Source organism: Sturnira hondurensis, unplaced genomic scaffold (genome assembly GCF_014824575.4).
Source record: "Sturnira hondurensis isolate 20B ecotype Veracruz unplaced genomic scaffold, ASM1482457v3 Scaffold0020903, whole genome shotgun sequence".
Classification (NCBI taxonomy): domain Eukaryota; kingdom Metazoa; phylum Chordata; class Mammalia; order Chiroptera; family Phyllostomidae; genus Sturnira; species Sturnira hondurensis.
In genome coordinates this window covers 1,661,974-1,687,476 of record NW_028093534.1, presented here as the reverse complement: position 1 = coordinate 1,687,476, position 25,503 = coordinate 1,661,974, and the positions used below count along the sequence as shown (strand labels likewise).

Genomic DNA, 25,503 nt, shown 5'->3' with positions numbered 1-25,503 from the left:
CAGAGTGGATTTGAAGACTGACTGCTAAAAATTCTTGATAAGAATACTTTTGGTATGGTATACATTGTTTGCACGAATACAGAGTAGCAGATATAAAGATAACTCCTAAAATTGTGCCATAGAGGTTTTAAAATAACCCCTGATACCCCTTTTGGCAGGGGCACCTTTTGGTGATGTAAGAAAACTAGTTGGGCCTGCCTGGTGTGGCTCAGTAGATTGAGCACTGAACTGTGAACCAAAGGGTCGCCAGTTCGATTCCCAGTCAGGGCACATGCCAGGGTTGTGCTCCAGAGGCAACTGCATACTAATGTTTCTCTCTCTCTCTTTCTCCTTCCTTTCGCAGCTCTAAAAATAAATAAAATCTTTAAAAAGAAAAAAAGAAAACTAGTTGGTAATTGTAAGTTAACATTTCTAAGCTAGGAATTGCTATGATTGTTGAAATGGTGCATCTTCAAAGATGCTGTTGCTCCTCTTATGTAAGGTTTGATACTTTATTAATTGGTTTTTATGTTGTTGTAGAAAGGCTTAAAGCCCTGAAACCAAAAGTCAAGAAGCATTACAACCTAAGACTTCCATTTTAAACTCAGGCCACTTTTTCTTTTTTAAGGAAGAATGTTACTGTGGTCTGTCATGTTAGAAAGGTAATTATAGCCCTGGCTGGTGTGGCTCAGTAGTTGAATGCTGGCCTATGAATTGAAGGGTGGCAGTTTGATTCCCAGTTTAGGGCACGTGCCTGGGTTGCAGTCCAGGTCTCCCAGTGGGGGGTGTGGGAGAGGCAACCATGCATTGTTGTTTCTCTCCCTCTCTTTCTCCCTCCCTTCCCCTCTGTCTAAAAATAAATAAATAAATAAATAAATAAATAAGACCTACTTTTAAAAAGAAAGTAATTATACTTGCTTAACACTAGTTTGTTTTTTTTACACACATGCCTATACTATTTTATTCAACACAGAGTTGTAGGTTTACTCTCAGATGGTTTGTGTTAATAGTTGAACTATTGGGTTGGCCCAAAAGACTGTGGTTTATTTTGTAAAATAAGACAGATTTTTCATTTTTACCAGTAGGTTTATTGATTTGGTATTTTGAGTATGTCACCTGTCTCCTACTATTTATTGGCTTCTAGTGGGTAGAGACCAAGGGTACTGGTAAACATCTTCCAGTGCATAAGACAGCCCCACAGCAAAATGTCATAGTACCAGGAAAGTTTACAAACCACTTTTGATGTGTTTTATCAGTGATAGCACCTTCTCCACACACTGTACAAGTTTTCTTTTGTATTTCAGTTGCGTTTTTACCTTTCTTGAAATAATAAAGTATAATATGCCAAGGCATAGTTTCTTTCATCTCAATATTAAAATAGCTGTGTAAAAATTCACCGATTTTGATATGGTTTTGTTAAGGTTAAGTTAGGTGTCCAAGGTGTGTAGAAAGTATATAAGGAGTATTGGTAGACTAGGCATTATGTTTTTTAAAAATTGAAGAGCAAAAGAACTCTTCAGACCAAAAGCAATCAGAAAATACTAATCCAGAGAGATAAATAGGCAATAAACCCACAGGTTAAACTTAATGCTTCTGTTGATTCTTAGTGGCCCAGAGCTTTGGTTTTAATGAGCAGTGCTTAGAGGCAGGGTACAAGGTAAAGTAGGAGAAAAAATAAGCTTTCCCAAAGAACGGAACTTCAGCTTTGGTTCTGGGTTGGTGGGGGAGAGATCTTCCCTAATAATTTTAGTTACAAATCCTTTTTGTTGCCAAAGTAAGGCAAAATTCACACTGTTATTCCATAAAATCTATGTTGAACATTTCAGATAGTACCAGATTGATACACAGTCATCTACCACAGTGATTTTTCCACCATTGTACTGTGGCACACTGGTGTGCCACAAGAATTTTTCAATCATGCAATACCTGACTATTTACTGAGGGGCACTGGCCTCTTTTCCCTTAGGTTGTCAAACAAAAAAATGACAGCAACCAATACAATAGCTGTCTGGTGTGAATGAATCAGAATTATACCCATTTTTGTCACATCTGCAAAAAATATATTTTTGGTGTGTCACAGAATTTTAGTAATTAGTTTATGTGTGCCATGAGATGAAAAGATTGAAAATCGCTGATCTATTCAGCGATTCTCTCCTGAAGAACACATTTAAAACATAATCTTCAAAATTCCCACAAATGAATAACCAAGAAAAATAGGCTCATACTGTAAAATTATAAAATATGTAAGGAATCATGAAAAATGATTTAGCAGAAATAAATTGCAAAACAGAACCTCAAATATTACAGATATTGTTATCAAATATAGATTATAAAATATGAACACTTAATATGCTTAAAGGAAGGAAGGTACTCAAGCAATGATCAAGAAACAAAACATTGATCAGATGTGAGAAAAGAACCAAAAGGATCTTTAAGAAACAAACAACAAAAAATATGCCCTGGCTGGTATGGCTCAGTTGGTTGGAGCATCCTCCTGTAGACCAAAAGGTTGCAGGTTTGATTCCCAGGCAGGGCACATGCCTAGGCTGTGTGTTCAGTTGCCAGTCAGAGTGCATACAAGAGGCAATCAATTGATGTTTTTCCCATTCATCAGTGTTTCTCTCTATTCCCCCACCTCCCTTTACCTCTCTAAAAAATCAATAAGAATGTCCTTAGGCAAGGATTAATAAATGTATGTCTGAACTTAGAAGCTGACTGGACAAGGTGACCACCTCTCAGAAACAGCTGAAGAGACCATTGATGAACTGGAAGATAGATCTTAAGAATTTGCAGAGAATGTGATTTCTTTTTTAAAAGTTTTTTATTGTATTTTTTTCCATTACCATTTAGTCCCCTTGTATTCCCTCCCACCCCCGCAGTCACCACACTGTTGTCTGTGAGTCCTTTTTCCTTTTTGCTCAATCCCTCCACTTCCTACCCTTTCACTCCCTACCACCTCACTCCCTTAGCTGTCATGCTGCTATCTATGAGTCTGTTTTGCTTATTGGTTCAGTTTGTTCATTAGATTGCACATATGAGTGAAATCATATGGTATTTGTCTTTCTCTGACAGGCTTATTTCACTTAGCTTAATGTTCTCTGGGTCCATCCATAAACTTTCATCACAAAGGATGAAAGTTTCATCCTTTTTATTGCTGAGTAGTATTCCATTGTGTAAATGTCCCATAGTTCTTTTATCCACTTGTCTACTGATGGACTTTTGGGCTGCTTCCACATCTTGGTGATTATAAGTAATGCTGCAATGAACATTGGGGTGCTTATGTTCTTTCAAATTAGTGTTTTGGGCTCCTTTGGATATATTCCCAGAAGTGAGATTTGCTGGGTCAAAAGTCTAGTCCATTTTTAATTTTTTGAGGTATCTCCACACTGCTTTCCACAGTGACTTCATCAATTGGCATTCCTACCAACAGTGCAAAAAGGTTCCCCTTGCCAGCATGTGTTTGTTGATTTATTGATAGCCATTTTGACAGGTGTGGGGTAATAGCTTATTGTGGTTTTCATTTACATTTCTCTGATTATTAGCGATATTGAGCATCTTTTCATATGTTTATTGGCCATCTGTATGCCCTCTTTGGAGAGTGTCTATTCCATTTTTATGCCCGTTTTTTTTACTGGGTTGTTTGGGTTTTTGGTGTTGAGTTTTGTAAGCTGTTTATAAGTTTTGGATATTAACCCATTATCAGATATATCAGTAAATATGTTCTCACATTCTATGGGTTGTTTGCTTTTGTTGATGGTTTCCTTTGTTGTGCAAAAACTTTTTTAGTTTGATATAGGACCACTGTTTATTTTTCCTTTACTTCCCCTTGCCTAGGGAGGTACATCCAAAAATACTGCTATGATGCCCTGGCTGGTGTAGCTCAGTGGATTGGGCGTGGGCCTGTGAACCACATGATCGTGGTTCGATTCCCAGTCAGGGCATGTGCCTGGGTTGCAGGGCCAGTTGCCAGCAGGGGACTCAGGAGAGGCAACCATACATTGGTATTTCTTTCCTTCTCTCCTTCCCTTCCCCTCTAAAGATAAATAAATAAAATCTAAAAAAAAAAAAACACAAAAAACAAAAAACAACCCAAAAATATTGCTATGAGCAATGTCTAAGATTTTGATGCCTATGTTTTCTAATATGATTATGTTTTGGGGGTCTAACATTTAAGTCTTTTATCCATTTTGAATTGTTTCTTGTGTGTGATGTAAGAAAGTGGTCTAGTTTCTTTTTTTTTCTTTCTTTTTTTGCATGTATCTGTCCAATTTTCTCAGCATCATTTTTTGAATAAGCTATCTTTAGCCCATTGTATGTGCTTGCTTCCTCTGTCAAATATTAATTGACCATAAAGGTGTGCATTTATTTCTGGGTTCTCTTTTCTGTTGGTCTCTGTTTTTATGCCAGTACCATGTTGTTTTGATTACTATGTCCTTAGAGTATAGTTTCATATTAGGTAGCACGATTCTTCCACTTCGTTCTTCTTTCTCAGGATCACTGTTACCATGCAGAATGTGATTTCTTAGAAAGGCTAAGAAAGAGAAAATGGGAGATTGGTACAGAGAAGTAGAACATAGGATGAGAAGGTATAAAATATTTTATTGGAGTTTCAGAAGGAAGTAATAGAGCAGTTGCTGGAGAGGATATAATTGAGGTAGTGGCTGAGAATTTTATGTAATTGATGGAAGATACATTAGATTTCCAAGAGCTCAGTGAATTTCCAAGTAGAATAAAAAAGAATTTCACACTTAGACTTATGATTGCAAAACCACTGAACACCAGTGACAGAGTTTAAGCAACCAGAGATAAAAGAGATTTTAGGAATCAGCTAGACTAATGACATTTTCTGATTAGCAGTAATGCACACCAGAAGGCAATGTACTGAAAGGGAATATGTGCCTAGTAAGAATTCTGTATATAGCAAAGGCAATGGGTTAAAAAAAAAGTTTTTTTTAGAGAAACCACCATTTGAGAGTTTACTAAAAAAAATTTCAGTGGTGTCCTAGGGGAAGAAAGAAAATGACTCCAGAAGATCTGAAATGTAAGAAAGAATGATAATATAGAAAATACATATTATACTATTGCCAACACATAAATTCAGTAAATAAGGACTAATAACTATAAAGCAAAAAATAATAGTATATTATGTATAGGCACAAAATAGTATTTGATTTTATATATTAGTCATTGTCACATTTGTTCTCTGATCTGAAAAATTCCTGATAGGTTTAAGCTTTCTTATTTTTTCATTGTTTTTTTTTTTTAGTTTTATTTTATTTTTTTAAATATATTTTATTGATTATACCATTACAGTTGTTCTATTTCCCCCCCTTCATTCTCCTCCACCCGCACACTCCCTCCCCCACTATTCTCCCCCCCCTTAGTTTATAACCACGTGTCTCAATTTCTTTAGATTCTATATTTCCCCCACTATTCTCGCCCTCCCCCCTATCTATTTTCTACCTACCATCTATGCTATTTTCTGTGCCTTCTCCCCCCTTCTCCTCCTCCCACCCCCCTGTCTCTAACCCTCCGTGTGTCCTTCATTTCTATGGTTCCACTCCTGATCTAGCTGTCCTCTTGGTTTGCTTTTGTTTTAGGTGTGGTTGTTAATAACTGTGTGTTTGCTGTCCTTTCACTGTTCATATTTTTCATCATCTCTTATATAAGTCCCTTTAATATTTCATATAATAAGGGCTTGGTGATGATGAACTCCTTGAACTTGACCTTATCTGAGAAGCACTTTATCTGTCCTTCCATTCTAAATGAAAGTTTTGCTGGATAAAGCAATCTTGGCTGTAGGTCTTTGGATTTCATGAGTTGGAATACTTCTTTCCAGCCCCTTCTTGCCTGTAAGGTCTCTTTTGAGAAATCAGCTGACAGTCTGATGGGAAGTCCTTTGTAGGTGACTGTCCCCTTATCTCTTGCTGCTTCTAGGGTTCTCTCCTTCATTTGAATCTTGGCTAATGTAATTAGGATGTGCCTTGGTGTGTTCCTTCTTGGGTCCACCTTCTTTGGCACTCCCTGAGCTTCCTGGATTTCCTGGAAGTCTATTTCTTTTGCCAGACTGGGGAAGTTCTCCTTTATTATTTGTTCAAATAACTTTTCCACTCGTGGCTGTTTCTTTCCCCCTGCTGGTACCCCTATGATTCGAATGTTGGAATGTTTAAAGATGTCCTGGAGATTCCTAAGCCTCTCCTCATTTTTTTTGAATTCTCATTTCTTCATTCCTTTCTGGTGGGATGTTTCGTTCTTCCTTCTGGTCCATTCCATTGATTTGAGTCCCAGTTTCCTTTCCATCGCTATTGGTTTCCTGGACATCTCCCTTCATTTCAATTAGTTTAGCCTTCATATGTTCCTCTAATTTGTGACTGTACTCTACCAATTCTGTGAGCATCCTGATACATAGTGTCTTAAATTGGGCTTCTGAGAGCCTGGCAATCTGTTGGTCGCTTAGAGTTATTGGCTCTGGGACTTTTGAGTTCTTCTTGCACCATCTTTTGGGCTGTTCCGTGCCTGTTAAGTAGCAGGATCGGAGCCTTAGGTTTTCACCAGAGCAGGGCAACTCAGTCGCTGGGTTGTGACATTGTATGTGGGGGCGGGGTCAAAGAGGGGCAATGGCTTCCCTCCGGCGCCCGCAGCCTCGACCCCCACCAGCACCGCAGCCACCACCATCACCAGGGTCACGCAACCCGCTCCACTGCACGGGAGTGTGCCACCGCTGTCCGCCCTCCACCACTGGGTTCGCCACCTGGGGCCTGTGTGGTCCGTCTCACTGTGCGCGAATGTGCGACCTTGGTCAGTCTGCCCCGCACCCCGACTAGTTCTGGGCTGCCTGCGCTCCTAGTCTATCCTGCCCGACCCAGCTCTGCTGCTGGCTCCACCTCTCTTACCGTCCAGTTGAACGGTTCGTAGCTGTCGGACTTCCGTATAATTCCGTTTTCTGGTCTTTTGGTGTGTCTTAGTTCTCCAAAACTTTTGTTGTATTCAAACTTGGTTGTGGGAGAAGGCACAGTGTTTCCACCTATGCCTCCATCTTGGCGGAAGTCCTCTCATTGTTTTTTTTTTTTTTTACAGATTTTATTTATTTATTTATTTATTTATTTATTTTCAGAGAGAGGGGAGGGGGGAGAAAGAGAGGGAGAGAAACATCAATGCGTTGCCTCTTGCAGGCCCCCAACTGGGGACCTGGCCCACAGCCCAAGCACATGCCCTGAGAGTGAATTGAACCAGCGACCTTTCAGTCCACATGCTGATGCTCAGTTCTCTGAGCCATACCAGCCAGAGCAAGTTTCATATTTTTTATGATTAAAACTAAAGGCAAAATATTAATAGAATGCTTTGTTAATAAAATGCATTATGAAGGAAAGAAATTCTTGATCTTGTTTTTGTAGCACATCATGGTCCCTTCCAGCCCGTATCCACATGTTGTATACTTTTTGCAATTACTTTGATCTATGAGTTGTAATCATTTTATGATTAATACAGACTTCATACTTTTTTTTTTTTTAAATTACATTCAGCCCTTTTTTTAAAGATTTTATTTATTTATCTTAGAGGGGAAGAGAAGGAGAGAGAGAGAGAGAAATATCAATGTATGGTTGCCTCTCGTGCGTCCCCTGCCACGAACCAGGAACTGGCCTGCAACCCAGGCATGTGCCCTGACTGGGAACCGAACCGCGATCGTGTGGTTCGCAGGCCCACGCTCAATCCACTGAGCTACACCAGCCAGGGCCCAGACTTCATACTTAATCTCTGTGTGTTTTTAGTTAGCTGTATTATTTCTCATAGGATAACCTGTAAAAGAGAGATACTAGTGCATATGGATTGTTTTAAGAAGTTGTGAGATGACACCTGTAAAGCATTTAGTTCAGTGCCTAGCCCAGAGTATTAATGCATTTGTTTTTATTATTGTAGTTATAGTTTGTTTTTTCACTCCATTGTGTGAAAGCATTTTCCATTTTGGTGTGTTTCATATTTCTTCAACCCTAAGAGGCACATCTGTTGTACACTGTAACTTCTCCAAAAATTGAGAAATATCCTAAAATATTTGGTGTGTCCTAGTTTAGTAAATGGAAATTTTTTCTTTGTGATGTTATAATACCCCTTTAGATTTTATAAAATATGGTAATGTATCTTTATAATTTTGAATGGCTATGTACCACTTTACCCATGTGCGTGTCATAATTTCCTTTTTCTTTGACTTTGGGGTTAGTTCCATTTCTTACCTGTTAATAAATAACGTTAATACTGTGGGAATGAGTTGCACTGTTTTATACAATCTCCAGTAAAGAATGAGTTGGCAAATTTTGTGAGAATTATTTTTAAGTGCTTTGCTAATTTAATAAGTATAAAGTGGTATTTTATTTTTGTATTTGTGTACATGTGTATTCTTTTTAGAATTTTATTTACCTAGTATTTAGTGTTCTATTGCAGTTTTGTATTATTATCTATCTGCTGTGATTTACATCTTTCTTCAGAGCCAATTTTCTGTGACATACGAATTTACATTTAACTTCTAACTTCACTTATTGCGGGTTTTCTTCACATTTAAGTAATAAAAAAAGTCTTTTACCTAAATTTGTATTTTTAATGCAACTGGCTTTTAAAATTTATAAATAGGTCCTTTGATTATTTAGCAGGTAACATCTAAAGGAACCGGTTTAAATCCTAATGCCAAAGTGTGGCAAGAAATTCCTCCTGGAAATACCGACGCCACACCAGTAACTCATGGAACTGAAAGCCCTTGGCATGAAACAGCAGCCACATCAGGGTCTCATCCTGAGGGTAAGTCCTGAATATTCCATCAAAACAAATAACATATTGGTTAAACATATAGCCAAATCAATTTATAGAACTTTGGGGTGCATCCCTTGATTACTTGATTATATATATTTATAGATGTTTAACATGTAATTTGTATACAATTCTTATATCTAGTATGAATGGTTACTGATTTTAAATAACTATCTTTGGTCTAGACTTTAACCCATTCATAATATATTTGTAAATTAGGTGTCGTTTTATCCTTACCCAAAGACATTTTCATTTGCTTTTTTAGAGAGAGGAAGGGAGAGAGAAACATTGATGCTAGAGAAGCATCTGTTGGTTGCTTTTGTTAGCAGCCAGACTGGGGGATTATAGTGTCTGAATGGGTGTTGCATGCACCCATGCCCAGACAGGGGATGATCCCTCAACCTAGGCATGTGCCCCGAACATGAATTGAACTTACAGCCCTTTGGTTATGGGACAACACTCCAACCATTGGGCCACACTATCCAGGGCATGATATTTATAAATTAGTTTTGATCTACCATCATTGGCAATGCTGTTTACCCACTTATTTGACCGTGGGCAAATGACTTATATTTTTCATACTTGTGTCCTTGATCTATAGATTAAACAATAATAATAGTAATAATGATAATAATAATGTTTGGCAGAATTAAGTGAATAAAGTACATTAAGTTGTCTGATACATAGTGCTTGTATAAGTTTAGGCTATTGTTAATCGTTTCTGCTTATCCTTAATTGTCAAAATATAACTCCCTTGTGAAGAGAACTCTTTCCCACCTGGTAGAATTCCTTGAAATATTATTATGGAAGACATAGGGCCCAGAGTTCCTAAAGATAGGATTTAAAGAATTTCTGTTTATTTTCCATATGTTTTCTTTCATAAAGGTAATACAGAACTTTCAGATGATATGTGTAAGGAATATGAAGTAATGTATTCATCATGTGAAACCACAAGAAATTCTACAGGCATTGAAGAGTCAACTGATGGGATGATTTTAGGGCCAGAAGATCTGAGTTACCAAATATATGATGATTCTGGTAAGCTTTAGGCTTTATTGGTCAAATGCGAATGCATTATGCTACCCACCCCCTCACACATGCCCCAAGTCTCTTTATCATTGTTTTAATTAACCTATAGCAGTGATTAGTTTACTTTCTTATTAGGAGTTTATATAAATGAAATGTTATTAGTTGATTGTCATAAATACTGTTTTAAAATGGCCAAATATGAAAATTGTAATTTAAAGATATATTTACTTTAATTTCCTATTTGAGTGTTACGTTAAACCTAAAAGGAAAAAAATAGTCAAAATAGTTGAAAGAGACCTAAATTACAGCTTTTTATGGGGTCTAAGTTTTAGCTTAGTCTATTAGTTCGGATTAGTGCAAGTTCTGCCAATTTTCCCATCACTTTTTTCATTGTGAAGTGCATTTATAAATGTGAAGTTGTGGAAATTAATTTTAAGGAAAAGGATGTATTGAAAAGATGGTTTACTATAATTAAGTTGTGAAACATGTGTTTTTCACATTCATTTAATTGTCATGGATTAGTAGCTGATTGGATTCGAGATGGAGGAAATTTAAAGGACTGTAAAAATGGACCATAGACCCTCGTGATCAAACTTTATTTTTCTAATTTGTATAAAGGGTCTTTTTGGAAAATCAGTGTAATGGGGGTAGGCATTTCTATCTCTGCCTTCCATCAAATTATATAAACCTCTTTGTCTTCAGTTTGCTTATTATGTATACTTGGACTGGATTTCTAAGGTCTGTTGGCTTATACGTTGATTTCTGAAGTGGGATAGGGTGGTATTTCCATACAATAATTTAAGGCTGTAGGTTCTACTTTCTACTTGTGGTCATAATATACCTAACTACTAGCTAATTTTTTTAAAGATTTTATTTATTTATCTTTAGAGAGAAGGAGAGAAATATCAATGTATGGTTGCCTCTCGTGCATCCCCTGCTGGGGACTGGCCTGCAACCCAGGCATGTGCCCTGACTGGGAATCGAACCACGATCATGTGGTTCGCAGGCCTGCGCTCAATCCACTGAACTATACCAGCCAGGGCACTACTGGCTAATTTGGACATAGAGTTGATTTAAGTGATGTGGCAACCAGTTGGTATTTTAATAAATGTGTCATAATGATATTGAAAGGTTAAATGAAGGTTATTATTCATTTAGGTAGCATGTGGGCAAATGAAATTTTTATATTAGAAAGATTGTATATACAGAAAGATAGAATGCTTCTTATATTCATTTTAATGAAGTTAATCTATACGGTCACTTTGAATCTTGAATAGTAAGACAGGGTAGTAGTAAAATTATGCACAGAATTTATCTTTATATATATCCCATTATTTGTGTATTTAAAAGAAATTAATAATGCTTTTTAAGAAGAGGACACAGTAAATGCTTTGAGTTTGTAATGTTTTGTGTAAAGTAGTGATGGTTTTCCAAGCTTGGGTCCTGGAAAAAAGTTTCCTGTTCTGGGTTTACAGAAAGCATGGAAGACTCTTACAGAGTTCATCTGGTCCTTTGGACATTTGAGTTCTTTAAATATTCCTACAGAGACAATGCTACTCTAAAATTAAGGAAATAAAAGTATTAAGAGAGAGAAGTCTAAGGAGTGTGACTAATACCAGATTTACTATTAGTACCTCAGATGTGTGTGTATATATTACATTATCTCGCTTCATTTAACTAATACTATTTTGAAATTTAGATTAATACTACTCTTGGTCTTTATTTTTTGTTAAGATTTTAATTATTTATTTTGAGAAAGAGAGGGAGAGAAACATTGATGTGCAAGAGAGACATCATGCGCATTGTGCACATTTGTCTCACGTGCCCCCAACCAGGGACCTGGCTGGGGACACAGAAATGTGCCCTGACAGGGAATCAAACCTATAACCTTTTAGTTCTCAGTCCACTGAGCCACACCAGCCAGGGCTTGTTCTTTGATTTAAAGTATTTAGGATAGTATTTTGCAATATGGTAGCCAACTGAGTTTGGTATGTTTGGTATTAATAGTGCTTTGTTAATTACTTGATAAAAGTTTTTAAACTGATGTGAAATCTGTCTAAATGAAGGATAGATAGATTGAAAGAAATTACTTGGACATTGAGCTATCTGAATTCTAAAAAAAAACCGTTCAATTTGGTAAGTTTAATTTATGTGTATTTTGTACCTTATTCTGAATATAACAATATGTAAAGTGTACCACCCGTGGTGATTTGGTATTAACTTTTTCCCTCTTATTTTTAATCATCAGGAGAAAGCAATTCAGCAATTTCTACAGAAGATCTAAAAGAATGTCTGAAGAAACAATTAGAATTCTGTTTCTCACGGTACACTACTTTTTTTTGTGGATACTTCTCCCTTTATTTTTTTTGAATTGTTTGATTAGTAGCTATAAAATACCTGTGGAATAGAGTGGAAGACTGGTGGTTTTAATTTCCTTCAGTGATATGTTTTGGTATCATTCCTCAGTATTTCTTAACAAGATTTAGCAATATAGTCTTCAATTGGATATGCAAAGGACATTTTATTCTCAATAGAAAGATAATGAAATTTCTCTTAGATATTTTTCCTATGAACATATTCAGGTTTATGATTCTATAAAAAGTGGTTATCTCTTCACTTATGTTTTTAGTAGTTGACTCTGATCATAGAGTTATTTTTAGCAAGTTAGGTGGATGGGCATAGAATTTATATTAGTGTCTTCTATTAAATAAGGAGTTATTTCAGGAAAACAGTTCAAGATGTCTTCTTTGAAGGTAAGAATTATGTAGGTATACTAGGTATATACCTAATTATGTCAGTATATCATAGGTTAGATGTCATAACATTTCAGTACGTAGAACTGCCCCTTCCAAAATAAATTATGTTTGGATATGCATGCAAATGTAATAATGCCTTTTTATTTTCCTTAAATCTGGTGAGTAAGGACCAGTGAACCAGTTTTTCAAGCTAGAAACTTGGATTTTTCTCATTGACTATTTTTTTTTCTTTTTACACTTTTATTAGCATTTATTTTATGCTGAATTTACTCCTGGGCCATAAGTTTTTGTTCTTTTAGTTCCTTCTGGATTTTGTGTGTGTGTGCGCGTGCGCACACGTGTGCGCACATGCCCACCGGCTTCTCCTGGTTTAGGAACAATCCACTCTTTTTCAGTAAGGATCATGTCTGTGTGGCAGGCAGAGTTCATATGGGTTAATCTGACCATGAACTCTGTTCAAGTTCTGTGCCCCGTATTGGGAGCTTTGTCCACCTGGATGTGCTTAATGACCAGAGGACAATATACATCTAAACCCTTAAGTTCAGCATTGGATTCTGCATTTTTTTCCCCATCCTTACCAGAAGATATGTTTATTGATTGTAGAGAGAGAGGAAGGGAAAGAGAGAGGAATGGGGGAGACAAGAGGAGAGGGAGAGAGAAAGAAATAGAAACATTGATTGGTTGCCTCCCATACGTGCCTCAACTGGTGATCGAACCCACAAGCTTTTGGAGTATGGGAGGATGCTCCAACCAATCGAGCCATCTGGCCAGGGCCACTCTGCATTTTTAAGCATGTGCAGCAAAAATTCATCAGTCTTTTTGAGCAGTTGGCCCTGTGTCTGCCCCACTGTTGGACTGGACATGCCTACCAACTCCACCATTATAACAACAGAATGGCACACATTGTTTCTGTAAAGTGACACCCTTCAGGTACTCGGTGGCTTTTTGGACATGCATACCCTTGAGGGCTTGGACAGTTTCATGAGTATTCTTAAAGTGAACAAGAAGATTTGAACCTCTTGATTTGTGTGATTTTTGTGGGGTTTTCTAGGGCAAGTAAATAGTGAGTGAATCATTTGCAGAAGTTACCTCAGGCTGCTATTGGAAAGAAGCTTTTTTTTTTTTTTTTTTAAATTATTTATTTATTTATTTTTAGAGAGAGGGGAAGGAAGCAAGAAAGACAGGGAGAGAAACATTCATGTGTGGTTGCCCCTCACCTGGCCTGCAACCCAGGCATGTGGCCTGACTGGGAATTGAATCAGCGACCCTTTGGTTGATAGGCTGGCACTTAATTCACTGAGCCACACCAGCCTGGGCTAAACTTTTTTTAGGGGGGAAGAAGCTTTTTTATTTCTTTAGAGAACAATTCGCTGTTGACTCATGTTTGATTCCTCATCCTAAATATCTCCCTTTTCTTTGCCTCCTTTTTGTTCCTTGTCTTCATAGTCTCATACAGGCCCTACGATAAAAGCAGTAACTTCCTGTCCTTTTTTTCTCTACGCAGTTGTGCCTATGATACAATGCATTTTCTGTAACATACTTGTAATAATTTTATTTATTTGTTTTGATCATTTATTAATTTTTTAGTTACAGTTGACATACATTATTATATTAGTTTCAGGTGAATATCAAGTGATTAGATATTACATAACTTACTAAGGGATCCTCCTGATATATCTTGCACCCATCTGATACCGTACATAGTTACTAGAATGTTATTGACTATATTCCTTGTACTGTACTTTACACCCTCGTGACTGTTCTGTAACAACCAATTTGTACTTCTTAATCCCTTTACCTATTTCACCCATCCCTCCAATCTCCCATCTGGCAACTGTCAAAATGTTCTCTATCCATGAATCTGTTTCTATTCTGCTTGTTCATTTATTTTGTTTCTTCAGTTCAGTTGTTGCAACATACGTATTGCCATTTTATTGTTTACATTTTTTATTTCTTCTTCCTCTTGACCCTGTAGAGGTTGCATTTAAAACAATGTCTTTAGAAAAGATTTAGTTTGTGTCTCTCAGATCAGCTACAACCTCCAGAGGTTTAAAGAAGACCTTTTTTTTAACATTTCATATAATACTGGTTTGGTGATGATGAACTCCTTTAGCTTTGTCTTGTCTGGGAAGCTCTTTATATGTCCTTCATTCTAAGTGATAGCTTTTCTGGGTAGAGTAATCTTCATTGTAGGTCCTTGTTTTTTATCACTTTAAGTATTTCTTGCCATTCTCTTCTGGCCTGCCAAGTTTCTGTTGAGAAATCAGCTAACTGTTTTATGGGAAATCCCCTCTAGGTAACTAACTGCTGTTCTCTTGCTGCTTTTAAGATTCACAACTGACTAGAGGAAAAAAGGACAGGAAGTTCTTGCTTTTATTCTAGGGCCAGTATGAGCCTTGTGCTGGGCTTGGAGGTGTCCAGGTGAGGACACTGACCTTTGGCATTTTACTTATAATGTGTCTTGGTGTGAGCCTCTTTGGGTTCATCTTCTTTGAAACTCTGCACTTCCTGAACTTGTATGTCTATTTCCTTGAGCAGGTTAGGGAAATTTTATGCCACTTTTCTTATGTAGGCTTTCGATTCCTTGCTCCACCTTTCTTTCTCTTCTGGCATGCCCAGTGAATGTTGGTACACTTGAGGTTTTCCCATAGACTCCTTATTCAATCCTCATTTTTTGGATTCTCTTTTCTTTTTGATGTTCTGCTTGGGTTTTTTTTCTGCTCCCTTGTTTTCCAGCTTTCTGATTTAATCCTCTACTTCATCTACTCCACTGTGGATCCCTTTAATGTACTTTTCATTTCAGTTAATGTATTCTTCATTTCTAACTGGTTCTTTTTTATGGTTTCTAATCTTCTTTTTATATTACCTATCTCTTGGTTGAAATTCTCAGTAAGTTCACCTACTCCTTCCCTAAGTTCATTGAGCATCCTTATAACTAGTGTTTTGAACTCTGCATCTAGTAGATTGTCTCCGTTTTGCTTAGTTCTTTTCCTGGAGTTTTGTTCTGTTCTTTCATTTGGAATGTGTTTCTTCGTGTCCTCATATTGGCAGCCTCCTTGTATTTGTTTTTATATATTATGTAGAGCTACTAGTCTCCCAAGTTTGGTAGAGTGGCCTAACATTACTAGTTGTATAGGGTCCAGTATATTCCCCAATATATTCCCCAATATTCCCCAATCACCTAAGATATACATTCAAGGTATATCCCCCATGTGGGCTGTGTACACCCTCCTTGTATAGTTGAGTTTTGATTGCTGTTTGCAAGTCAGTGCAAGGGACTTACCCGCAGGGCAGTCAGCTGCAAAGACTGGTTATGACCACCAACCTACTACTCCCATGAAGGATTAGCTGTGCAGGGACCCACCCACAGAGTAGGACTTACTTCAGAGGAACTCTGGTGCCCAATGACTTTGCCCATTGAGTGGATTGTTTGTGGAGATGGTTGGGTGATGCACAGTCTGAAGCTGTCCACTGGGTGTACTGGCTTGGGGGCCGCCCAGGAGGCCAAGGTTAGCTGCTGCTTGTATTCTTCTCAGGGCCACTAGGCATGAGCTACAAAGTAGTATGCACATGGTTGCTACTTGTACTGGGCTTGGAGGTGCCCAGGCGAGGCCAAGCTGTTGAACCAAGGCCTAGGGCCCCTTAATGAGAGGTATGAGGCTCACTGAGGCCTGATCCTGCTTGTTTGAAAGACTTGAGGAAAATCTGAGGCATGTGCCAAGACAGGCTGTTTGTGTGGAAAAGACACTGGAAACAGCTTGATGAGCCTGAAAGTTGGGTGGGGAGAGGCCTCAAGGAATCACCAGGGCAAGGCAAACAGTGTGAGCCAGGTTGATAGAGATTCAGATATGGCAGTTGCATCCCAGCTCTCTTTGTCAAAGGAACAGTGACCTCTGCCAATACCTCTGTCTGGGAGAAAGCTCCCTGCCACCCCAGCAGGCCCTAGTGCCAGACAATTCAGGTCTTCCCTGTGTGTCTGATATCTTTCAAGCTGATTTCCTAGAACTTGAGTTCAGAGAGTGAGTCTGAGTAATAGGAGCTGCCTGGGATTGCAGAAGCCCTCAGTCTCCTTCTGTCTCCATTCCTACTGGTTTTTACAGCCAGAAGTTACTGGGACTTTTCTTTCTGGCACTGAAATTCTGGGAGAGCTGGTATGGGGTAGAGGTACCCCACTCCTCAAGCATGATCTCTGCAGCTGAGATATCCCTCCTGATGATTTATGTGCCACATAGGGGTATGAGACCAGCCTCTTCTACCAGTCTTGATGTGGCTTTTTCTTTCAATCCCTACTTGTAGGACTTCCATTCAGCCAGATTTCAGGTGGCTCTGAATGATGGTTATTCTGTAGTTTAGTTGTAATTTTTGATTTGTTGTGGGAGGAAGTAATTACTATACTACCTATGCTACCATCTTGACTGGAAGTCTCTTGTACTTATTTTAATGTCTTTGCCTTCTAACTGGATCATTTGTGTGTCTGTTAATACTGAGTTTTTTTCCTCTTCATTCTCTGTCATAATTTTCCTTTTTTGTATGTCTTTTATTATATGCTGGACATTACTTATAAAAGAAGGTAGAAGCTGCAAGTGATACAATTATTTCCTCTAGAAGAGATTTGAGCTTCTTCTGGCAGGTTGAAGCAGACTGATTGCTTCGATCTGATCAGAAATTAAGCATAGTCAGGGCTGAGCAGGCATCTTAATTAGCTTCAGTCCACCTTTATGTTTATTCCTGAGGCATAGTCTTCTCAGGCTTTTGATTTAGAGGTTGACAGTTTTCTATTACCTCTGTTTTGAAGCACCAGGGGAGATTTCTGTTCTTCAAAGATTTGAGATTAGCTCTTTAGCTGCTTACCGCATACAGTTTCAAAATCTGGCAAATGACTTGTGGAAGAGCCCTGTCTTGTGCTTGAAGCAGGCTTCCTTCTTCCATTGGAACTTCCACAAAACCAGAGATTTTATTCTTTTCAGGTTGACTTCCAATCTCTCATCTTCCCCCTTAGAACTCAGTAAGTACAGTTGTGTATTGGGGGGTCTGCTTTGGTTTTCAATTCATAATGCCAGTCCTGTGCAACTGCTGAGTACTCTATTAGTTTTGCTTGGGTCCAGCATCTGCATGTGCACTCAGGAAAGAGGGGTCATCTTTCTGGAATTTAATGTTGTCCTCATAGCTTTCATAGCTCTTCTTTTATCTTTGAAAACAGTTTTTGTAATTGTTTGAAGCTCTTGCTTGTCATACCCCACATTCTGCTCAGCACTGTGTTACAGACATTTGAGGCTCATCAAAATTGACATTCGTATTGTACATGTTGGGTATTAGTCCATGAATATTCAAATCCTAGGTATTATATCCATTAAGTTGAACTACATCTGTGAGGTACAATATCTTTATGGGTTTGACACAGTGTTATATAAGAATAGAACCTGCTGAAAGAGTTATTTAATTCAGGCTACAAGTTTTTTGTTATTCAAATGTTAATTGTTTATTTTGAAGTTCTTAAAGAATTTTTTAGCCCTGGCTTGGTAGCTCATTTCAATAGAGCATTGTCTTAATATGCCAAGGTTGCAGGTTTGATCCCTGGTCAAGACGTACAAGAATCAACCAATGGATGCATAAATAAGTAGAACAACAAATAGTTGTCTCTTCTCTGTGTGTCTCTGTCTATCTTTCTCTCTCCCTATCCCCACTTCCTCTCTCCCTAAAAGCAATAAATTTAAAACAATTTTTTTATTTATTAGGGTGACACTAGTATGTTCCCCCTTTGATGCTGAATTGAGTTTACTGGTTTCCCTTCTACTCTCATTTTTCTTCTGAAACAAGTAACTACCACCTGTTGACAGTTGTAGCCTTAAAAAAGTAATTACTACTTCTGTTTTAATATAATTTGAATGTAAAGGCCTTAGACCCTACTCTTGGCTAAGCACTAGGGCTTTGAAACACATTTTTGCTTTAAATTTTTAAATCCTCCCCAGAGGATATGTTTTTTGATTTTTAAAGAGGGAGGGGGAGAGAAAGAGGAAAAGAGAGATCCATTTGAGAAAGAAATATTGATTGGTTGCCTCCCTTATGCACCTCTTATGGGGATGGAACCTGCAACCTAGGTATGTAACCTGGCCAGGAATTGAACCCTCAGCCTTTTGGTGCATGACACTATGGGTTGTTTGTTTGTTTTACATTTTTAACAACAGAGATTCTTCATGGAACCTGTATTTTGGCCAGGGGGCCAAAACAGTAAATTTAATAAATAAGCAATTTAGAAATGTTAGGTAATAGTCATTATGGGAAAGTTAATAGAGTAGTGTGAGAAAGGGAAGTGACATCAGGAGTACTTGGATGGTTTCAGTTTTAAATAGAGTGGTTATTAAGAAGATAGCTTTTAGGCATAGGCTTCTAGTTGTTTATAACCAGACTGCTTCAAAGATTTGATATAAATAAGATGAATTTGATTTTACTTTAGTTTGTTAAACAGGATTTTATGTGCAAGATAGAAGTGTTTGTATCTTTTGTAAATGTATCTTAAAGAGTCTTTAGTCTTAATTTTTAAATCTTTCAAATTTATTATTTAAATATAAATTAAAAGCAAACATTTATGTAAAAATGCAAACACTCAGAAACTTAAAATCCCACAGTTCAACTCATGGTTTAAACTGTATATTCTAACAACACTGATAAAGTGTTTATAAGATAGACAAAAAAAAGAAACAGACATCATAGACACAGACAATAGCATATTACCAGAGGGGAAGGGTGGTGGGGGGAGGTAGAAGATGAGGGGAAATTGGGATGGAAAGAGACTTGACTGGGAGTGGTGAACTCAAAATACAGTGTATAGGTGATATGTTACAGAATTTATACCTGAAACCTATGTGATTTTATTAACCAATGTCATCTTAATAAATTCAATAAAAAGTAAAAAACAAAAACAAACTGCTGGGCTAAATTTATTTGGGGATTCATAATCTTTTTGGAAGTTGTTAGAGCATATCTGTTAACTATCATATAATTTTATAATTGTGTTTTTTCTGATAATATAAACTTGTTTTCCTGGACTTAGTGACAAAGGAGAATAAGGCAACTCTTTAGATGTATTTAAGGAATTATTTGTTTTATAGGACTATTGATTCTATATGTTATTTTTTTTTAGAGAAAATTTGTCAAAGGATCTTTACCTGATATCTCAAATGGACAGTGATCAATTCATCCCAATTTGGACAGTTGCCAACATGGAAGAAATAAAAAAGCTAACCACAGACCTTGATCTAATTCTTGAAGTGTTGAGATGTATGTAAATTATACCTTTTAGCTTATTTTTTAAGTAAAAAATTTAAATGGTTTTTAATTTCTGACCATAAGGAATTGTTTTAACTCCCTATTTTTTGCCATTCTGTTCCAATAATTTATCTTTACTGAGTGTTAGAGTTTCTATATCAATTCTATACCTTCATTGTTCATCTTGGTACCCCATTACACACGTAACCAATTAAATCTCAGTATTCTGGGCTGTTAGAAAGTTTCATGTGTCATTTTCACACCCTCTAAAGCAATCTATTTTAAACTTTTGAACCTAAGGTAAAGCACATTTACATCGCAGTCCAATACATATATCACATACCCACACACAACTGAAATGCTACATGGACTAATAATAAATGCTTATAACAAAGTCATTTCTTTCCTTCTAAATTGATTTCATAACCTATTAAAGAGTTGTAACCTATTGTACAATTTGACAAATAATACTCTAAAATTTTGTAAAGAATTTATGTTTTTAGGTTGAGGTTCTAAGAGTTTTTAGTGATTATATTAGTTTTTTCTTGGTAACCTCTCTTTGTTACCTTCTTGAGGCACATCTTCATTTTTATATGAAATATGTTGTTGGAAATGTTTAAAATTTAAATATAGCAAGACTAATAATAGACTTACTAAGTAGAAGTGTAGAAGATTTTCATTCTCAGAAGACTAAAAACATTTATGAAATAATCTCTGGTTGGTTTGTGCAGGCATCATTTCTTAAAATGACACAGTCTTGTCAACTTAAAAACATCGGCCATAACACAAGCAGAATTCCCCTTCTGTAAGGGCTGGACCCTAGTACTAATACCCAGGCCATTTTTCTTAACTGCTTTTATTCTCTCCCTGCCTATTAAGGGAGTTGTGACATAATCTCTTTCTGAAGGGACCAGAAATGAAAGTTTTGGCTATGTGGTACTATCTTCATTTGGTATTTCCTCAAAATCAGCATCTAAAAGATGGCTTCTGAGTCTCTGTAGTAGCAGGTAAATAATTATGTTAAAATCAAGGAAAGATTGTAATTATTTGTGATTAATTCTTGGTCTAAGCACTTCTTAGACTGTAATTTTAAGAAGAGTTTCTTCAGCCCTGGCTGGTGTGGTTCAGTGGGTTGAGTGCCAACCTGTGAATCAAAAGGTCACTGGTCTGATTCCCAGTCACAGCACATGCCTGGGTTGCAACCCAGGTCCCCAGTAGAGGGCTGGTGAGAGGCAACCATACGTTGATGTTTCTCTTCCTCTCTTTCTTTTTCCCTCTCCTCTCTTTAAAAAATAGATAAATAAAATCTTTTGGGGGAAAAAAGTAGACTTTCTTTACATATTAGAGCTTATTACATTCCCCAGAATACGGTTTGGCTAATTAATGCAAGTACATTGATTTTTGTTACTTCTTGAAATAAAGAATCTGATCATTGTACACAGAGAAATTATCAGATATGTGTTACATGCTTCCTGAAGGCTTTTTTTCCCAGTCCCAACACAGTGGCAAATCCCAGGTAGGTACTCTGAATATTTTGTTCAAATAATAACACTGACAATGTTTTTTGCATATTAATCTCAAAATACTTCATTGTAACTCTCATCCTAGATTCTGCAACTTAATTTCTTTGGGATACTAACTTTTGCTAACTTACTCATTTGGAACTAGAAATGAATAATTTTTTGAATGGCATTACTATCTCTAATTGTCAAAGTTGAATGAAACCTTTTTTAAATTTCAGCTTCTCCCATGGTACAAGTTGATGAGAAGGGTGAGAAAGTGAGACCAAGTCATAAGCGTTGTATCGTGATTCTTAGGGAGATTCCTGAAACAACACCAATAGAGGTAAATTATTAAGTATTGTTAAAGCTGAGTATTCTTTTCATATTGAGGGAGCTAAATAAACAAGGAAAGTACAGCAGTGCCCTCATATCAATTATTGTGAAAGACCAAATACCAACTTGTATAAATTTTGAAATTTTTAAAGAATGGTACAGAGGAAGGAAGAAGATAGAATTCTTTGTTCTCAGAAGGAGAGACTGAATATTACAGTGAGACTAACTTTCAATTTATTGATTTGACTTGAATAACAATGAAAATATAAATGGGTTCTTTTGGGAAATTGAGGATTCATCTGAAAGATAAATAAAGGAGAAAAATATAAATAAGGACTACAGGGTTAGAACTAACTCTACTGGTTAGCAAAATATAAAGCAAAGCTGTGGTTATAAAGATGGTATGGTACAGGAACAAAAATAAAATAATATCTGAATGAAACAATACAACATGAAGCAAAAGTAAGTTCACACTTGTGAGTACCTAAAACAGTTTATTCAGGTATTGTTATTTACTAATTACTGTATTTTCTATATGAACAACTGTAAACCTACTTTTGCCTCACTTGGTATAATTCAGAAATAGGCTCTTCTATACAATAATGTATGTATAATAACATTTATTTAGTAATTTGGTTCAACCAAATACGCCATACACTTCAATTATTTAAAGCCTAAGCTTTTATCTATTTTATAGACAAAGTTAACTGATCATTTGGATGGCTAAATAACTTGCCTAAAACACATGGGGTGTTTAAATGAGAGAGTCTGGATTTGAACTTGATCTCTCTGATTTTAAAGCCCATGTTTCTTCTTAACCACTAAGCCTCAGAGCCTTATACTAAGTTGTTATGTAAAAACACAATAAATTAGAGATGGGGAGAATTAATCAGTAACTGATACATGGTAATTGATTAGCCATTTAAAAAAGAAAGACTCTTGCCACGTAACAAATTTGACATATTAGTAGTTAATCTTTTTTCCAGAGTCATTTAGTGATATAATTCCAGCATGCTGTGAGAGAAATTAGAAAAAAGACTGTTGCTAAATCTTTGATTTAAACTTATGAAGTATATGTCAAAAGTAACAAATTGAAATGAAGGCAGAATGGGAAAGATATTTGCAGTATTAAGAAACAGTGTAATCATGAGCCTGAACTCTAGAGCCAAACTGACTCAATTTAAATTCTGGCCGTTTTACTTGCTGTTTGTTTGTTTGTTTGTTTGCATTCACATTTTCTTTTTATTTTTTAAATTTATATATTTTATTTTTTATACTTGCTAGTTCTAAGACCTTAGATAAGTTACTTTCTTTTGCTTTAGTTTTCTCATGTTAACTTGGGATAATAGTAATAATTCATAAAATTGTTTTGAGAATTAAATAAGTTAGTATATAAAAGCTTAGAGCAGTAGCATGTGTATAAAAACACTCAAGTTAGCCTTTGTTACCATTTTTATAGTTACCGTAGTTCAGTCTGAATATATAAAGAGCTCACACACATGAAAAATAGTAAATAAAAGGAACAAAGCAGATACATACTGTTCATTAAAAAAAAAAGAAGCAAAACAAGTGCTGGGCCCTAATAACTGAAAATCATTTTAAAATGAGGAGGTTTGAGTTCTGGCCATCAGGGTTCATCTCAGGTGCAATAAATTTTTTATTATTTTAGGTCCAGACTTCCCTTATATTTGGAAAAATAAATCTATGACTAGAACTCTTCATAAAGAATGCTAAAGGCTGAAAGTAAGGATTTCATTAAAATTTCAATGAACAAATCAGTCAATTATACATTTGAAAGGAATTAAATATTTGGAGAATATCTGTGGATTTTTGAAGGTAGATATCAGTGGGTGACAGGCAGTCTAACAGTTGCATAAATAGTTCTCCAAAAATGAAATTCTGGACTGAACAGGTATTTCATTAACCAGACTTGGTACTTTACCACTTTTACAAATGTTGCAAAACTCAGCTGGTTGACAATCTACTTATTTCAAGTAGTGTCATCTCAAGAAACTGTCATAATCACAGGTGGAGATTATCCCATTTTTTAATTCAGTGCATTAAACATTTGAGAAAGTTAGGATACAGGCTAGACTTCAGTGTTGTCATGTTTGTCCAATCAGTAATTATCTTTTTATTTTTTATTTTATTTATTTATTTTTTTAGTAATTATCTTTTTAAAAATTGACATCTAGTGATATTTTGTGAGACAGCCTAACCAAACGAGATTCAATTGATATTATGGAATTACTGATTACTGCTCATTTCTCCTTGATGACCTGGCTGGTGTTGCTCAGTGGAATGAGCGCTGGCCTGAGAACTGAACTGGAAGGTCCCTGCTTTGATTTCCTGTCAGGGCCATGCCTGGGTTGTGGGCCAGGCCGCTGGGTGGGAGCATGAGAGAGGCAATGGATTGATATGTCTCTTGCACATTGATTTTTCTCTCCCTCTTTCTCCATCCCTTCCCCTCTCTCTAGAAAGTAAAAATAAAAGAAATAAACTTTGCCTTGAACTCAAATGAGTATTAGACAAAATGGCATTTGGATGTATACAAATCTGGGTTTGAGTTCCATTTTGTGGTAGTATGAACAGGTTAAACAGTCTGAGCCACTGTTTCTTCAGCCGTAAAATGGAGATGATAAAATCTTCAACACACAGGTTTTCAGGAATAAATCATCACAGTGTCTTACTCAGTGATGGTATTTTCAGCAGATACTGTTTCCTTTGTAACTTTTTAGGAATACTTAATGTTCACTTCCAGTTTTATTCTTTTTTTTTATAAACTCCTTTCAAGTTGTTAACTTATACCTTTCTGAATTTTGACAATTATTTTTTCTGAACCCATGTGTTCGTTGGAGTTTTAGTTCTTAGATATGTCAGTTATAGAAAAAAGAAGATATCTTTGTACAAAGCACATACCTATGAATGACTCTGATGTAGACAAAGCATCTCGATCAAATGAAAATACTTAGCACCTAAAAAATGTTAAGGGAGGGAGGACATACCTTTTCTTTTTTTGATAATGACAGGACTGGAGAGATTTTACTGTAAGGAAAATTTAGCTTGCAACAAGGATTGAAATTCTTCCATTTTGGTTATAAAATAGAGTTCCATCCCTAAATTATATACAAAATTTATGCTATAGCTATCCATGTTTTTGTTTCAGAATGCAGTCTGCTCTCAGTAGAAAAATGACAGAAGCCATAACAGTTAACAAGAAATAGAAGGTTCCAAAAAACGTGAAGAGATAAACATCTGCCATAGTTTCCTGTGTATAATGCACTCCGGTATATAAAGTGCACCCACATTTTTGGCCAAACTTTCAGTAAAAAAACTTTAATTTTAATTTTTAATCATTTATTTATATATAGATGCTTGTTTTTTATATTATTAAGGAATTTTAGCATTTATTTTTTAATATAGTAGATACAGAATTAGCATTACCCATATATAATGTGCATACTTATTTTTCCCTCAAAAATTTGGGCAAAAACTATACATTATACACAGCAAAATATGGTATTATTGATATGTTTTTTAGAATTAACTGAAATTTTTCTTTTTTAGGAAGTGAAAGCTTTGTTCAAAAATGAAAACTGCCCCAAGGTAATAAGCTGTGAGTTTGCACACAATAGCAACTGGTATATCACTTTCCAGTCAGACACGGATGCACAACAGGTGAGAAGAAAACTTTTCGTATGATTTCAGTCCTAGTGGTAAAATAAGTAGTGGTCTGTACAGAAAATATCCAGCCATGTACTATGAAAAATAGAGACGTTTATTGAAGAAGATACAAGACACATTGTATGTAGGACAGTGACACCTCAGTCCCCTTCAGAGTA

The 25,503-nt window shown here is 36.3% G+C and overlaps 1 protein-coding gene across 5 annotated transcripts in view; it reads left to right on the top strand.

Moving 5' to 3' along the window:
* The window catches only part of LARP4 (La ribonucleoprotein 4), a 79,414-nt gene that overhangs the window by 13,975 nt on the left and 39,936 nt on the right, over nucleotides 1-25,503 (top strand). For 4 of the 5 annotated variants that reach the window (XM_037031023.1, XM_037031024.1, XM_037031021.1 and 1 more), the window contains exons 2-7: nucleotides 8,619-8,766; nucleotides 9,661-9,813; nucleotides 12,053-12,128; nucleotides 19,702-19,838; nucleotides 21,568-21,671; nucleotides 25,229-25,339. In XM_037031023.1, the coding sequence (XP_036886918.1) occupies nucleotides 8,619-8,766; nucleotides 9,661-9,813; nucleotides 12,053-12,128; nucleotides 19,702-19,838; nucleotides 21,568-21,671; nucleotides 25,229-25,339 (729 nt within the window). The remainder of the gene's footprint in view (nucleotides 1-8,618; nucleotides 8,767-9,660; nucleotides 9,814-12,052; nucleotides 12,129-19,701; nucleotides 19,839-21,567; nucleotides 21,672-25,228; nucleotides 25,340-25,503) is intronic. The other variant, XM_037031022.1, reaches the window with a different exon arrangement.